At 43.8% G+C, this 15,095-nt stretch overlaps 1 protein-coding gene across 3 annotated transcripts; it reads left to right on the top strand.

Moving 5' to 3' along the window:
• Window positions 1-597: 597 nt before the first annotated feature.
• LOC147449969 (protein CORTICAL MICROTUBULE DISORDERING 2-like) lies at window positions 598-4,528 on the top strand. Of its 3 annotated transcripts, none has more exons than XM_086522326.1 (5): window positions 598-913; window positions 1,078-2,237; window positions 2,739-2,951; window positions 3,049-3,140; window positions 3,378-4,528. In XM_086522326.1, the coding sequence occupies exons 2-5, from the start codon at window positions 1,266-1,268 to the stop codon at window positions 4,357-4,359; spliced, it is 2,259 nt and encodes a 752-aa protein (XP_086378452.1). In that variant the 5' UTR covers window positions 598-913; window positions 1,078-1,265; the 3' UTR covers window positions 4,360-4,528. The 3 variants fall into 3 exon arrangements, with proteins under 3 accessions (XP_086378452.1, XP_086378451.1, XP_086378450.1); XM_086522325.1 differs by having other exon boundaries at window positions 598-963; XM_086522324.1 differs by having other exon boundaries at window positions 598-2,237.
• Window positions 4,529-15,095: the final 10,567 nt, after the last annotated feature.

Raw genomic sequence — 15,095 nt, 5'->3', positions numbered from 1 at the left:
GCAGGTTACGCAACATTTGACAGTCCTTCGTGCAGGTTTCACAGCAGCACCTCACAGATTTTTTTCGGCCACCCTCAGGTCGCACTATGCATGCCCGACTGTGTGTAAAACTGGCTCTGCAGTTCGAGCAGGCAGTGTTGCGCAGGCTGCATGCCCGACTGTGTGTAATGCAGGCTGTGTAATGCAGTATCGCGCAGTGTCGAGCAGGGCAGTGTCGCGCAGGTTTGGCGCAGTGTCGCGCAGGTTATGGAACCCGACTGTGTGTAATGCAGGCTCTGCAGTTCGCGCAGGTTTCTCGCAGGTCGCGCAGATTTCGTCGACAGAGCTTTTCGGCGCAAGAGGATTTGGGCGCGTTCGGCTAGGCGGATTACTTTTTGCATGTCGCTTTCCTCTGCGCCCCCAAAATTCGAAAGGTCTCCTGAATCAAATTGAACGGTCGATTTAACTCCCACCCTTGATCCCTTGAGTTCGACCCCGTGTTACATATAGACGAGGGGGAGCCTTGACTCTTTTCGGCCATCCGACCAGCAAGGGCAGTGAAAAGTGCATGCCACGTCGGATGACAGAGCAGCCGGCCGGACAAGACTCGCTCCTCAAACTCTTTGTGCAGGTTCCAACGGCTCTCTTCTGAACAGTTTTCAAAGTTCGCTTGCAAGCTCACATCCATGGCGTACGCACAACTCGAGCTTCTTCTCCAGTCCCTACCTACTCCACGAATGCTCATTCCGTCCTACCTTAAAGCAGAATGTCAACAATTACGTACGCTCTTCACCTCCAGCTAGTGCTGCTGGTCTTGGCGCTCATGCCCAGCTGCAGGCTACAAAGCAGAGTGGGTGCCTTTCCTGAAGAACTGGTTGTCGCTGCCATCGCCAGAGGCTACGTAATTGGCAGCTTCGAAAGATCCTCTTAAGTGGTGAGTACCTTGATCCCTTGCCCTGCGCCGCTCGCACAGTACAGACCACGGTATGTTCCCTTTTCGACAATTCACACACTCTCCATGATGTGCTTCTCATTTTTTGGATCGCGCTCAAATAAGAAAGCATTCAATGGTCTCTTTCTGCAAATCTGAGATGGCAGCTTTGTTGACACCTGGTATTCTCACTAAGCTCCTGGACAAAATCGGCTGCGTTGCAAAGGTAGCAGGTGCACATCGAGCAGTCTTTCTGCAGGTGGTCGGTATTGTCCCTGCCATATCTGCATCGGATCATCTAAGCCCTCACCATGGTTTCTACATCAAGGTCTCCGACTCATCACACTGCACATACATGTCCCTCGCAGAGGAGCATGATGATCTGATTCTCAGCAACAAGCTTCAGTTGGGTCAGCTCATTCAGGTAGAAAGACTCGATTTGGGTTCCCCTGTCCCTATACTTCGTGGTGTGCAACCCCTGCCCGGCAAGCAATCCTTCTTTGGCAACCCTCAAGAGCTCCATCTATCTGATTCCAGTGACTTCCTCCATGTATTCAATGCTGGAAAACCATTTGGTGAGGGGAAAGAGTCATCAAAAGCAAACAATCTGGCCGCAACCGGTCTGTTAGGCTTACCGAGTGAGCCTGCTTGTGACAGAAGGTGCTCTCTCGGTGCCAAGGATGCCAGAGTCAAGATAGACAAACCTGCAGAAAAGAATGAATGCTTGAAAGGCCCAGAGTTCTCTAGTCCGCCAGTTTTCACTAGTCCTCGCAACAAGTTTCTTCCAGGTAGACGATCTGGCGAGCGTGCATCTTGGGCCATAGTGGGAGTTCCCCTTGCTGAGAAATTAGAGGATTCCCAGGAAGTGCGCCCAAGCAGAACAAAGGTTATTCCTGAATTTTCACCTGTACATTCCCGCTCGGTTTCAGCTTCACCGGCTAGACATCACTCTGTGAGGAGCTCACTTGTCTTTAATGAAAAGGATGGTCTTCTTGGAGATGACATGTCTCATACTGCAGCCAAGGGCAGCCCAGAAGTAAGAAAATTATTTCAAAAGGTGGCTATTTCTTCCACTACGGAAGCTTCGTCTCGGTATAGGCAAGTATCTCCAGCTTTCAAAAGGGCTGTAAGTGTGGGCAAGGTTGGGCAAAGGTTGTGTGCAGAGGAAACTAAGACTAGAAGCAATCCTCTCAGAAAGTCTATAAGCAAGGGACGAACGGGAGACACAATAAGCACGGAGATGTCCAACAAGAATAAAACTGCACAGAGATGCCGTGAGGATACACGATTGGGAAAGTCTTCCAGATGTGAAATTAACAACGTCCTGGTGAGTTGAATCAACCTTCAGTTTTCAGCTAAGTATGTCATTCAGCAGAGATTGGTGGTGCATTTCTTAAATAGAGATGCCTCGGTTTTCCTAGGTAAAACTATTTGAAATGGCCTCTGCTCATGTTTTTGTCAGTAAATATTTTCCATAGCATATTGTGAAGATGTACATGTTCCATAGGTATTATGATCATGTGTTGCTTTGTGCTCAAAGTTTAGTGTGGGCTGGGAAACCCATGAGACCAGGTTCTATGGGTGCAAGGTCTCCAGTGGCTGCATGTTTATCGGGGGTCCTGCATATTGTGTCCTTGCTCGCTGTAATGCTACTTCTTGTCTTAAAACAAATCATGATGTGCATTCAGGATAAGGTTACCTTCTCTCTATCTGCACCAGAGGGTCATCTGTCATGTTTGTGCATGGTACGGGACTCAGAAGGCTGCTGGTCATGAGAAGAAATTTTTGCTTCTATAAGCACACGAGAGTTATACTTTTGCCTATGCAGGCAGAAGGAGAAACAACACCGTTAAAATCAATGAGGGATGTGAAAGCTGGATCCGGAGTATCTTTTGCAGTATGTAGCAAGGTTGATGAGTATATTTCACTGCCAAGCTCTCCGTCTTTGGTGGCCGTTTCAGATGTGAAGAGTGTCAGGCTGGAGAATGGAGGACGGATCATATCAGACTTGCTGTCAGCCAACCTTTTGGCACTTGGGAAGGTTCTATTCTTGCTGAATGGTTTTTTGGCCCCTTGGAAGGCCAGCATTTTGCATCTGATAACGTAGACTCTGCTTCTTCTGTTATTGTTGCTAGCAGAAAGCTGTGAAAAGGCAGCTGACAGCAACCATTGCTGCATCTGAAGCTTTGCAAGAGGCCTCAGCGACTCAAGCTATCATACAATGTCTGAGGCAAGTGCATTAGCCTATTGTCTACAAGCATCAAAGGGCTTTTCCATTTAAAGGTTGATCTGGATCACAAAGAGACTAACCACCTACTTGTTACATTCTTTGCTTTTCCAATGACGGTGTTCACTTGATTTGCTGTGTACCTAGCTCCATTTTCATCTGAAAAATTTCTGCTCTAACATTTCCTAAGGATATCCAGTTGATACTTCGTGAGTGACACTATCTTTCTGTCTTCCATAGTGACTTTGCAGAGTTTTGTACAACAGCAAGGCCAGAGAACCCTGGACCGGTAGTGGACAAGTTCTTTGCCTTCTACAATGCACTGGTAGATGCTGGAAAAAATGTATGTGCAATGGCTGAATCAAGGCTCTTAATTGACTTAGAAAGGAAGGACAAGGAGGCCGCTTTCTTGAAAAGGTCTTGCAGAATCTATAATGAAAAAAACCAGGCTGCTGCCTCTTGGGTCAATGCAGCATTGTCCAGTGGGTTGACAGCATGTCCTTGGGCCAACAAAGATCAGAAGCCCCTTAAGTCGCCTACAAGGGAAGGCTTTGATGGAAAATGCTGTAAAAATAAAATGAGCTCTTTCAGCTCACCTGCCCGCATGGTTGCAAGGCCGCCTGCGTGCCCTGCAGCATTGCCCAACTCCATCAATGGCACCCAAAACAGATCACTTATGTCTCCACCCCCTTTTAGGGCTTTGGGTGATGAGCATGGCTTCAAAGGCAACAAAACACCTTCAAGTAAATGCCAGTCAGAAACTTTTCAGCCAGTGGACATGAAGGAACTACCCCCTTCAAATATGCTACCCCCAGAGAGAAGAGCAGATTTGTTGCTTGCGTGGGCAAAAGGGAATGGATTTGCCGAAACAGTCGTGCTTGCAAAGGAACTACAGTCAGAGGCCGAGACTTGGTTTTTGAGGTTTGTAGAAAGTGCTCTGGATTCTGGCTACAAGGCTGCCATTAGAGAAGCAACGGTGAGGAGCAGAACCAGACATGCAAGTAGCCCATGGCCTGATGACAACAATAAGGTGTCGACCGTGCTTTCGGATCTAAAAAGAGTGAATGAGTGGCTTGATGAAATGACTTGTGGAAGAAGGACATTCCCCAGTTGTGAGCTTGAGGAGACAACTGCAAAGTTGAAGCAGAAGCTTTATAACTTGTTAATTCAGCTGGTTCTGCGGAGCCCATCGCAGATCATCTCAAACAGTGTGGGCTCTTGAACTTTAGGCTGGGTAGGTGTTGCAGATTTTGGCGATTCGTGTCGATGTCTGTAAGATGGTTGTGATTAAAGGGTGTGTGCCCCAGCATACATACTCAAATGAAGAGAAAGAGTGCAATTCAATTTGGATGAGATGCGAGCCAATGAAGTGAATGGGACATTTATTGGGGGGGGGGGGGGGGGGGGGGGGGGGGGGGGAGAGAGAGAGAGAGAGAGAATGGTGTGGTGCATTGCTTGCTTGCAATCCCAGCTTCCCAGGCACTCTTTGTTATGTTTGCTTGAAAGTGGCCATTATCAGGACGAAGTGGGTTGTGCTGATCACGAGGAGCCATTAGCCCTTGAGCTTTAGATTCCTGTATGGCAGCCGTGGTGTGCTACTTGCTTATCTGAAAGATTTGAATTTTTAATGCTTTCAAGGCTCTACATTCCTTCGTATGTAGGGGCCTCATTATAATTGCCATGCCCAAATTTTGACCCTGGATATTATGGCTCGATGAACGACATATTGCTGGGACTAGTCAAATTCAATCGGAAAATTTACATTTTGAACCGAGATCAGCGAAGCAATATGAATCTTTTTTGTTTCGCTCTGGTCTTGAGTTCAACTCTCCTCATCGGATAGATCTTCAAGGTCTCTTGGGATAGTCTCCCTTCAATTCTCTTCTTCTTCTTCTTCTTCTTCTTCTCGTCAGCGTGAGCACTACAAACGCGTCTTGGTGGAAGATTGAGTTGGGCGTACATGTTGGCCCATTAGGCTTCACTCTTGTCCATGTGTCGGGGTGCTAAATATGGGTTAATAACCCTTTAACCAACTTCTTTAGTCTTCTCTGAAATTTGCATTCAACCAATTGAAGCTACTGATATTTTGGAATGTTGCATTGTGGACTTTGTGGACTTACCTTTCTAGGAACATATTGTTATTTTGATATGTTTAATTGTAGTCTTCACCTTTTCTACGCACTTATTGTTATCTTGATCAACTTCTTTAGTGTTCTCTAAATTTTGCAATTGAAGTTATTGAAATTTTGCAATGTTGAATTGTGGACTTCATCTGGTTTTGAGGAGCCCATCGCAGATCATCTCACACAATTTGGGCCCTTGAACATTAGGCTAGGTGGGTGTTGCAGTTTTTGGCAAATGTTCTAAGGAGGGAGAGTTGCCAATGTCTGTAGGATGATTGTGATGATGGACCAAGGGTGTCTTCCATAGCGTACATGCTCAAATGAAAAAACATAGTGAGTGCCATTCAATTTGAGCATACATTCCCAGGACAAAGTGGGTTGTGTTGGTCAGGACGAGAGGCATTAGCCATTAAGCTTTGTAGGGGATAGCTCTATGCCTCACTACAACCTCCTCACTATAAAAGCAGAACATGATTATTGTATGGCAATGGTGGTGTGCTAGTTGCTTGTCTTTAGAGTGCTTTCAAAGAAAATGTTGATGTGGAGGGCATTCCTTTGTGTGTAGGTCAATTCTTCTTATTAGCTGGGCCTTGTAGTAACTACCGTACCCAATTTTTGACCCTAGATATTATGGCTCCATGAAAGATATAGCTGAGATTTGTCATTTTCAATCCAAAATTTCACTTTTCAAAGCGGGCGTGAGTCTTTTGTCTTTCTCTATGGTTGAATACTGCAAACAAGCCTTAGTGGAAAAATGAGTTGGGTGTATATATGCCCTATTTGGCTTCTTATGCCCTTAGAAAGATGCTAAAAAGGTCCATGTGTCATGTATACATGTATGGATATCCTTTGGGATGTGTACATGGACATGGGGAGCTAAAAAAAGGCTCCATAAGCTAAGATAGGCTAGGCTTACCCCAACATACATCCTCCTAAGCTTAGATTATTCATATGCCTCTAAGAATCTCTTTGATACATCTACAAGGTTCACATGATTCATCATGGTGGTTATCAATTGGATTCATCACCAAGGTTCACTAGGATACAACATGTAGGCTCACAAATAGAGATCCTAGGGTTTGATTACATGTTAGAGCACATCTATGTAGGTAGTGAGAGCGTGCCCAAGAGTATCTTCATCTTCATGATCATGTTCTTCAATTAGGAATACCTTTGCTTTGTCTCAATCTTTGTATTTGTTTTCCATGGTCCTTCCATTGTCGTCATTTCGTCCTCGATTGTTGTTCCTGTAGAAGCAACGTAGTGGTGGATGTCCTATTTGTTATGAGCCTATCTTGAGCTAGAGGAGAGCGAGAGGAGGTGCTCACAATATACAAGAGCTTGAAACTTGATTATAAACGATTAACAAACTTGATTACAAGACTTAATACTTGATTAGGAGAACTTGATACAACAAGACTTGGATTACAAGATTAAAGTACAAGGCAAGACTTGATTGCAAGGACAAGACCTAGGAGAGGACTTACCTCAAAGGAGTCTCACAACTGACTCGGTTAGCCCTAAGTATAAAGGTTAATTTTAATGAGATTAAAAGGGATTTTGGATAACCATATGCGGGTAAAGCTACAGACGTACATAGCTATTTTGTCATCTCCCTATCTTTCTATTTGGCGATCCAAATCAAGTTTAGATAAGTGCATTGTGTTTCTTTCCTCTTGCTCTTTCTATTGAGTGTAAACATTCTCACTTTTATTGAAATCCACGTTTATATTGTGGGAGTTTAAATTTTCTATTTTGATGCTATTGTTAAGTGATAATACTAATTTTTTGATAGGAGATTGTTCCTAAGCTTTAGGAGATGATATCATACACTTTTGATGACCTGCAAAATGTTAGGTCATGATTCATGTCTCTCTCAAAAACAAAGAATTAGGGTCCAAATGGGTTATATTATTCCCTCCCTATAGTTTCTCAAAGTTTTGCAATTTTTCAAGCTCATTAAGTTGAGAAACCATCAAGTAGTCAGCAAAAGCGAGGATCGACCGTGTGCTTAGTGATAGATTGTTAGCATCAATTTGTGATTGTTCATGAGTGCATCTTCTTGTAATAGTTACTCCATTGTGCTTGACAATCCAATGTGTTTTTGTGCCCCATCCAATCGCTCCCTTGAGTATTGACATTAAATTATGTGTGCCAAATAGCTATGCTATAGACGTTCAGTGTAGTGATCCGCTAACATCGGTGCCATTGCCATAACTTAGTCCTATGATGGACGAGTGATCTTGAGATCGTATTTTTGCTATCCAAAAACCCTTTAAAAGCATCCCATTTTTTTACTAGCAACATAGTGGCAAAATGAGGTTTCCTCACTTGGTAGAGCTTAAGAGCCAAGAACTTGTTAAATGTGCCATCTTGTCGCAAAGAGTGTTGTGATTGAGCGAATTCAAAGCAATTCAATCAAAAAAAATTGGCTTTTAGAATATTGTGCACATCACCATCATTAGCCGTTTTTGCAAATTTTGATCAACTCATTTCAAGTTCCTAGGTCAAAAGCCCATTATTTTGGTCTACAACAGTTTGAGAAAAATTGATTAGAAACTATATTCAAGGAAACTAGACCATACGTCTTTGAAAAGTAAAGAAGTGTTGGTAAACAAAGCAAATAGATACCAAATTGCAAAATATCAAGGGATAAGCTTCCAAATACCCTATAGAGAAAACCTAAAAAACCTCACTACAAATTGAGAACGAACATGGATCATGATCCATGTACCTCATGTCAAAAACAAGGAAAATTGGTCATACATTAAAACCCAAGAGCTTGTTGATACCAAAACCAATCATTTTAGTGCAAAAAGACCCATGAACCTTCATCAAATTAAGAAATTGGAGAGGTAGCTTAAAACTATAAGGACGAACCCAGTTACAAGGAAAAATTGGAATTTTGACATCCAAATCTGAAAAAAACTTGAAAATGACATGACATTCACCTCTTCCACCACTGTCAAAAATTTAGAAGTCGGATCCTACAAACTATGCATGGATCGCGATCTATGTACCTTGGAGTGAAAGCTAACCAAAGGTGTGTCCTTAAATAGAGCTAGCATAGAGAGGCTTAGCTAGTGGGCTTGAGCATCAGAAAAAAAATCAAAAAGTACAAGAACAAGGAAGTAGACCAAAAACCTCATTACAGACCAAGTAACTTGGGTTTGACCTCTCAAAAGAGACCAAAATTGGAGAGAAAAATTATGGGAATAGGTTGTAAATGTAGAGAGTAAGTAGTTGACTAGAGATCAAGTGCAAAGGTTTATAAACATGGATTGCAATCCATGGTGTACAAAAAATTGGGAAAAGATTTTCATCATTAGTGTTTGCATACAAAGGATAGTTACTTGGCAAAATCTCAAGTGAAAATCGCACCACAGTTGGATCGTGTGATCCATCCTTTTCATCCAATTTACTCAAGATCGATACCATAGTTTGCATAGTGATAAGAACCCTGATGATGCTTCCAATATTGAATTTGGATCGATAGAAGTTTGTTGACCACTCAATGTTTCAAAATTTGGGATCAACAATTTGCACATCATGTGAAATCTCAGTTTAACTAGTGAAGAACTTAAGAACCTTTGGGTGTTGTTGACTTTCAAGTTTGAATTAATCGTAGCTTGTAATGTCTATGACAAGGTTAACCTTAAAGTGTGCTTGTGTGCACATGCATGTGTGCACGGTGTGGTGCGTGTGTGAAGTGCAGAAGCAAGAGAGAGTGTTATGTGGGTGGAGCATACCTCTAGAATGAGGAGCCCCTTATTCTTTGGCATATGAAGAATGAGGTTAGTGTGGTAAGGGGGGAAGCGGTCAGTCGCCTAGCCGCAGGTAGAGGCATAACACCCTTACCCCAACAACCTTCCACTTAAAGGCATGACAATCGTTGCTACAAATGCTCCCACTGTAGCTGCTAGGTCCGGCCTTGACACTAGTAGGTCATATGTGAGATGCCCAAATGCTGACATGGATGAGATGCCCAAATTTGGCTATGTCCCTCTCATCCATAAGAGAGACTATATGTCCTAGTATCAACTCATCAACCTCTAGCATGAGCATATCAAAGAACTCCATGTCTATCATCGTTGCATGTGTCTCTAGGGAGCATACCCGCTCCAGCTCTGCCTGCACAGACTCTAACAACACTTATTGTGTCTAACTACAGCACTGCCTCTCTACCTATGTCTCTATAGATTCTACCGGCACGTCTTGCACAACTACATTTTTGTCTCGTGAGCATGGTGGAGCTCACATGTAAGGAAACACGTCTCGTCTCTCGCTCAACACATGCCAACAACCAAACCAAGTCATCTCGTACCTCATATACATGCATAGGATATACCAAGCCACTATGGCTCAACTGATAATCACTAATTATCTGCATTGTATCAGAAAGATTTCTCTCTAAGAAATGCCTGACACCCACAATCTGTTAATCGTATCACTGAGATCAAACTCTATCTCAGTTGAGGAACATAGCGCACATGTCGTAGCGTATAGGATGCACCACTCGGAAATGACAAGAAAATATCTCCTGCACCTACAATGTCAAACGTTGAACCATGGGCCAAGTGTACACAACCAAAGCTCCCACTAGAGAATACGTTGAACCACTCACGATGTGGTATGACGTGGAAAACTGCAACCTCATCTAGAAACCAATAGGAAGAGGTGCCACCTCTCAAAGACATGTAAGCAGGAGGAATGCTAAAGGCAAATTTGACATCATCGTCAGTGGCATATGAAGCCACCACTCTAGCATGTGTCAAAACCTAATCTACATCAAGCATACATCTCTACTACTGCCTCATACGTATGAAACAGCGATGCCTAATGTGCCCTATGTAATCACAATGCCAACATCGCATATATCGGCAAGAACGAGATCATCGTCTCTCATGAGCCATCACTGTCGACTTTGAATCGTCACACATGTCTCCTACCATAAATGAATGTCAAAGTGGGAGATCAACTTGACCACTCCATAATCATGAAAACCATTATCAATCGCATCAAAACTGATGCTCATAACCATATGCGCAAGTAGTGATAAAACACACTCAAAACACATCCCACAAGAAAAACTACCTGTAACGATCTGCAAAAACCTATGAAGCATGTGACTGCCTATAATGTGTAGCCGCATGAGCATATGCAACTGACAAAACCTATCCAACTAGGAGTCAAACTCAACCACTAAACCATCAGAGAGTAAACTATAGAAACGCTCAAAATATGGCATGAATTTGGGAAAAATATGGCAAAGTTTCGCTTGAAAACTGAGTAAAAACACAAAAATTTCACCAAAATCGCATAAAGCATGAACAGACAATGTCTCAGTAAAAAAACCCACATGTGGTATACATAACCTACCAAAACCCTGACAAACTAGCTCACAAGTGGCTATATGGACGACTACATCTGTCCAGAATACATGTAAATATGTGAATCTACCACCTGTGAGCTATAACTAGGAGCTATAACTAGCTCACGTTGTATCCAAAAATGCATACATAGCATAGATTGCACAAAACCATGTTGTAAACTATTCTCTAGATTGACCCATACAGTCATACACGAGCACTATCTGTGCCGCATAATTTATGCTTGAAAGAATACAAAACTTGTGAGCAAAACGCATGGAATCTACCATACACTACCTACTACCTCGTTGGTCGATAAACACGTCGATCAAAAACCGGATACAGAGCACAACCAACGGCGTGTGGTCATAAATCCCATCCAAGAATTGAGCTCGCTCAAGGGAAAACTGCTCCGGGATGGTCAATTGAAGCTATATGTGTCTAAAGTGTGTCGCCAAAGGGGGGAAATGGAGAATCGATGAAGCTAAAATGCCATCCCGAGGGGGGTTCCAAGGAGACACTACGGAGCCAAGCCGCTTCAAATGCGGGCTAGAGGAGAGATGATGCCACTCTCACTTGATTTGTCTCCAGGTAAGTCAAAATCGGGATATCAGGATGCCAAGGGAAACCGTCACAGCAAAACCGCTCCACAATGGGCGTGGGAGGGTAGTCAATGGGGAGGCTATGTTGGAGGAGATCCAGAAACCGCTCTCTCTTGCTCTCATGTTGTTGAAGCAAAGAAAAATGTTCGATGCCACCTTCTATCATCGGATGGAATTGTTTGCCGATGCAGTAGCTGCCAAAGCTGAAAGCCGATGCGGAGCCACTAAGAGGAACACCGAAAGCTGATGCCAAGCTGAGAAGAATGCCAAAAATTAGGTAGTAAGGGCCGTATGTGCGCTGGAGGAGAGCCAATGCACTCTCTCTCTCTCCCTCCCTCACTCTATGCCAAAGCTGTAGACAAGGTGTTGGGTTGATGTAGAGGGATACCCAGGTTTACTCGCTCATGCGCTAGCCAAAAAAACACCGCCATCTCACTTTCTCCTCTGTATACACACCCATCGGCCATAGGAGATTTGTCAAAGTTGGCGGCCTCTACAAGCATGCTGGGTCCAACGATAGGCTCTACAAATGTGGAGGGCGTTTGCGGGTCACGTGACATGAATGGTGAGCGCGCTCTAGAATGGGGGAGAGAACCTGGCATCTATAACCGAATAATTTGATCGGGGTTAAGCTTGCAACCAATGAGAGCAAGCCCAAAAAACCTAGAGAATTGGAGGGTGGCAGGGACACACTACAACGGAGAAACATTTATTTATTTTTCTAGCACATTAAATGTGAGGAAAAAATAAAATAATGGAGATTTGCAAAAACAAACACTAACAAATGAGCAATAGAGAAAAATAGTCACCCCCCTCTCTTCCGAAAGTCACGAACTGGTGTTAAGATTGGTGATGCATCGTAGTATGTTTGTTGTGGGAGTGTGCCATGCCAAGAGCTTCATCCTTGCCCGCTCATGTGGAGCTCCTTATTATAGCTTGGAACCTTGAACCTTGCATCAATTAACTTCTATGTGAATACCTTGATGCTTTTGCATAATTAATGTGGTGGTGGGACGGGTACATTGGCGGGCATGTTTGTGGTGACAAAAAATGATGCTCAACGGTGGTGGTAGGATGGGTACGGTGGCGGGCATGGCCGGTGGGGGCATCTGTTGATGATGACGGCCAATGGCATTGCTTACTGCTGCTAGTTGCGCTTGCAACAATGCTCAACAAGTGGAGTAGCAATGGCACTGATAGGAAGCACCAAGAGGTGGCGCAAGCGACAGAAGAGGTTGTGCCAAACAGCCTTCCACATTGGTTTGGTTGCTTGAGCACTACGGCCGGGTGGTTTCCCTTAAACCCCAACCTCATAGCTCTACAGTCCTGTTGGGGTAAAGACGTTACACCTTTGCTCGCAGCCGCCCAATGGCCACACTAACCTTATTCTTCATATATCAAAGAATAAGGGGCTCCTCATTCTAACGGTATGCTCCACCCACACAACACTCTCTATTGTTCTTCGCTTCCCCACCTGCATTGCACCACGCACACATGCATCGGCACATGAGCGCACTTTCAACTAGTATCAGAGCTTGGATGATCGATAGCGGTGCTCCCTCAGTGGCGTCGGATTGGAGGTGGTTCAGCGTGGATCCGACAAGGATCGATGGCATCAAGAGGAGATCCGCTGGATCTTGAGCTCGACTTACCCAACAATTGTGTGCAGTCCTTCCAAGCAAGCATGGCATCTTGGAGAATGGAGATTTGCAGGGCAATAGTGCAACAAGCAAGAATCAGGGTAGAGCTTGTGAGCTTTGGAGAATTTGGAGGCAGTGCAGATCTTGGGGAAGGAATTGAAGGCTCTATAAGCGGGCACTACCAAGAGCGTTGTTGGGTGCTACAAATAAGCATATGGGAAATTGAGCTCGAGAAGAAGTATAAAAACGAGTAGGTTGTATGGTGGTAGTGCACAAACACACACACAATCGGGTAGGCCCTCGGTAGCACTAGATGCTTGGGAGCCTAGGAGGTAGTGGGAAGAGACCTTGAGGCTCTTCAACACAATAAGTAAAGGGGGAAATGAGCAGCAGATCAAAACTCTCCAAATTTTGACAATTCAATGTTGTGGTTGATATTTTTGGCACTGTGAGAGGAGCAACACTGAGTAGCAGCAACAAAATAATTTTCCGGTCAAAGGGTGGGAGATTTTGTGGGATCCACACACACAGACACACACACACACACAAACTGGCTATAGATTAGTTCAACTAGCAAAGAAGGAGAATTAAATTTTTTCATCTATAAGGATGTGTTTACACACATACACTAGCTCAAGCGTCAACGACAACAAGCAATAAGAGAGAGAGCAATTCCTCTTCTTGGGCAAATAGAGAGAGAGAGAGAGAGAGAGAGAGAGAGAGAGAGAGAGAGAGAGAGAGAGAGAGCACACGCTCTACAAACTTTCTGGATACCGATGTCGTCGAGGGGGGTGACGAAGACGTCTTAGATGATGACGATGATGATGATTGTGACATAGTGGACCGTGTTGATATCCTGATGGATATGGATCTCTCTAGCAGGGTATTTAAATATTTTTATGCAAAATTGAATACATTAGAAAAAGTCCAAGCTGGTGTAGTCACTATGTTACAGAGCATCTCCACACGCCTAGATGCATTGACACAATTGCTTTAGTAGGATCTCCTCTTTCTCATAGTAGGAGAACTCCTGCGGCATGAGTGAGTGTAGACTCACCCATAGCCACAAGAGTCCAGGTCAATGTGCCTATGGGGCCGTCCGTAGAGATATCCTCATCTTTAATCAATGATTGTAAATTGCCTAGATTTGGAAAGAGAGCAAAACAAAGATTTAATGGATATGTTCGTAGAGAAGTGGTCAAACATTCATGTGTTGCGAAAGAAGCCTAGCCATGTGCAGCCTGTAGATGCTAGATTCTTGTTGACTGGCAGGGCCTTCAAGTGGTGGATGAGTTTGACTACTTGTCTTGCCACTTGAGTGGAGTTTTGAAACGATGTTTTGAAAGGAATTAGTGCCAAATGACAAAGAAGAGAGAAATTGGGAGTTATGGGACAAGTGTTTGATGGAGAACAAGTCCCTAACTCCATACATCTCGGACTATAGAGAGATAGTACTCAAGTTAAAAGAAATTGATGCAAATTAGATGCTACGAGGCTTCAAGAGAGGTCTTACGGATTATTACCTTGAGTACGTTGAGCCTCTTTAGCCGAAAGACTTATCTAAGGCGATCAAATATGTGTAATCGTACAATGACATCAAGCACCGTGGTGCACGTAGGGCCGAGGATAAAGAGAAAAAGGGGTCGAGGTTTAAAGAAAAGGGTTCCATTGTGATAAGCAAGGAGAGAAGACGGAGATGGGGAGTCGGTGTGGTCTTTCGACTAAGAAAACATGACCATTCAAAAATAAAAGAGAGTTCAAAATCCCAAAAAAAAAAGAATGATGTGAAAGCGCAATTGCTGCTTTAGCTGCAATGAGGGAGGGTACACTAACGCCGAGTGTCCAAAGTATATAGCTAGCATTAGTAGCAATGAACCCAAGAGAGATGGTAAATCCTCTATGAAGTTGCATACGGTGCAAAGGTTTCCTCTCAGTTTTGAATAGTTCAGGGATGTGACTGTGTGCCACTGTGATGAGCGTCATGCTTGTTTTGTGACACTAACTATGTGGCAACCTAACGTAGGTCCTCATGACATGGTGGGCATGTATAACATAGGTGGCCATAGAGTCATTTTTCTCATACACGAGGAGCTAGCCATAACTTCTTAAACTACTCATTAGTTAAGAAGTTGATGTTGATCAAGATTGCTAGTGATCATGAGTATACTGTTGGGTTGGCCAAAGGTTATGATAAGACGACATGAAATACCGTATTCTTGGGCTT

Source organism: Adiantum capillus-veneris, chromosome 10 (genome assembly GCF_014529385.1).
Source record: "Adiantum capillus-veneris isolate H3 chromosome 10, ASM1452938v2, whole genome shotgun sequence".
Taxonomy (NCBI): Eukaryota; Viridiplantae; Streptophyta; class Polypodiopsida; order Polypodiales; family Pteridaceae; genus Adiantum; species Adiantum capillus-veneris.
Note: the sequence above shows the minus strand (reverse complement) of the source record. Positions and strands in the feature narration are given on the sequence as shown.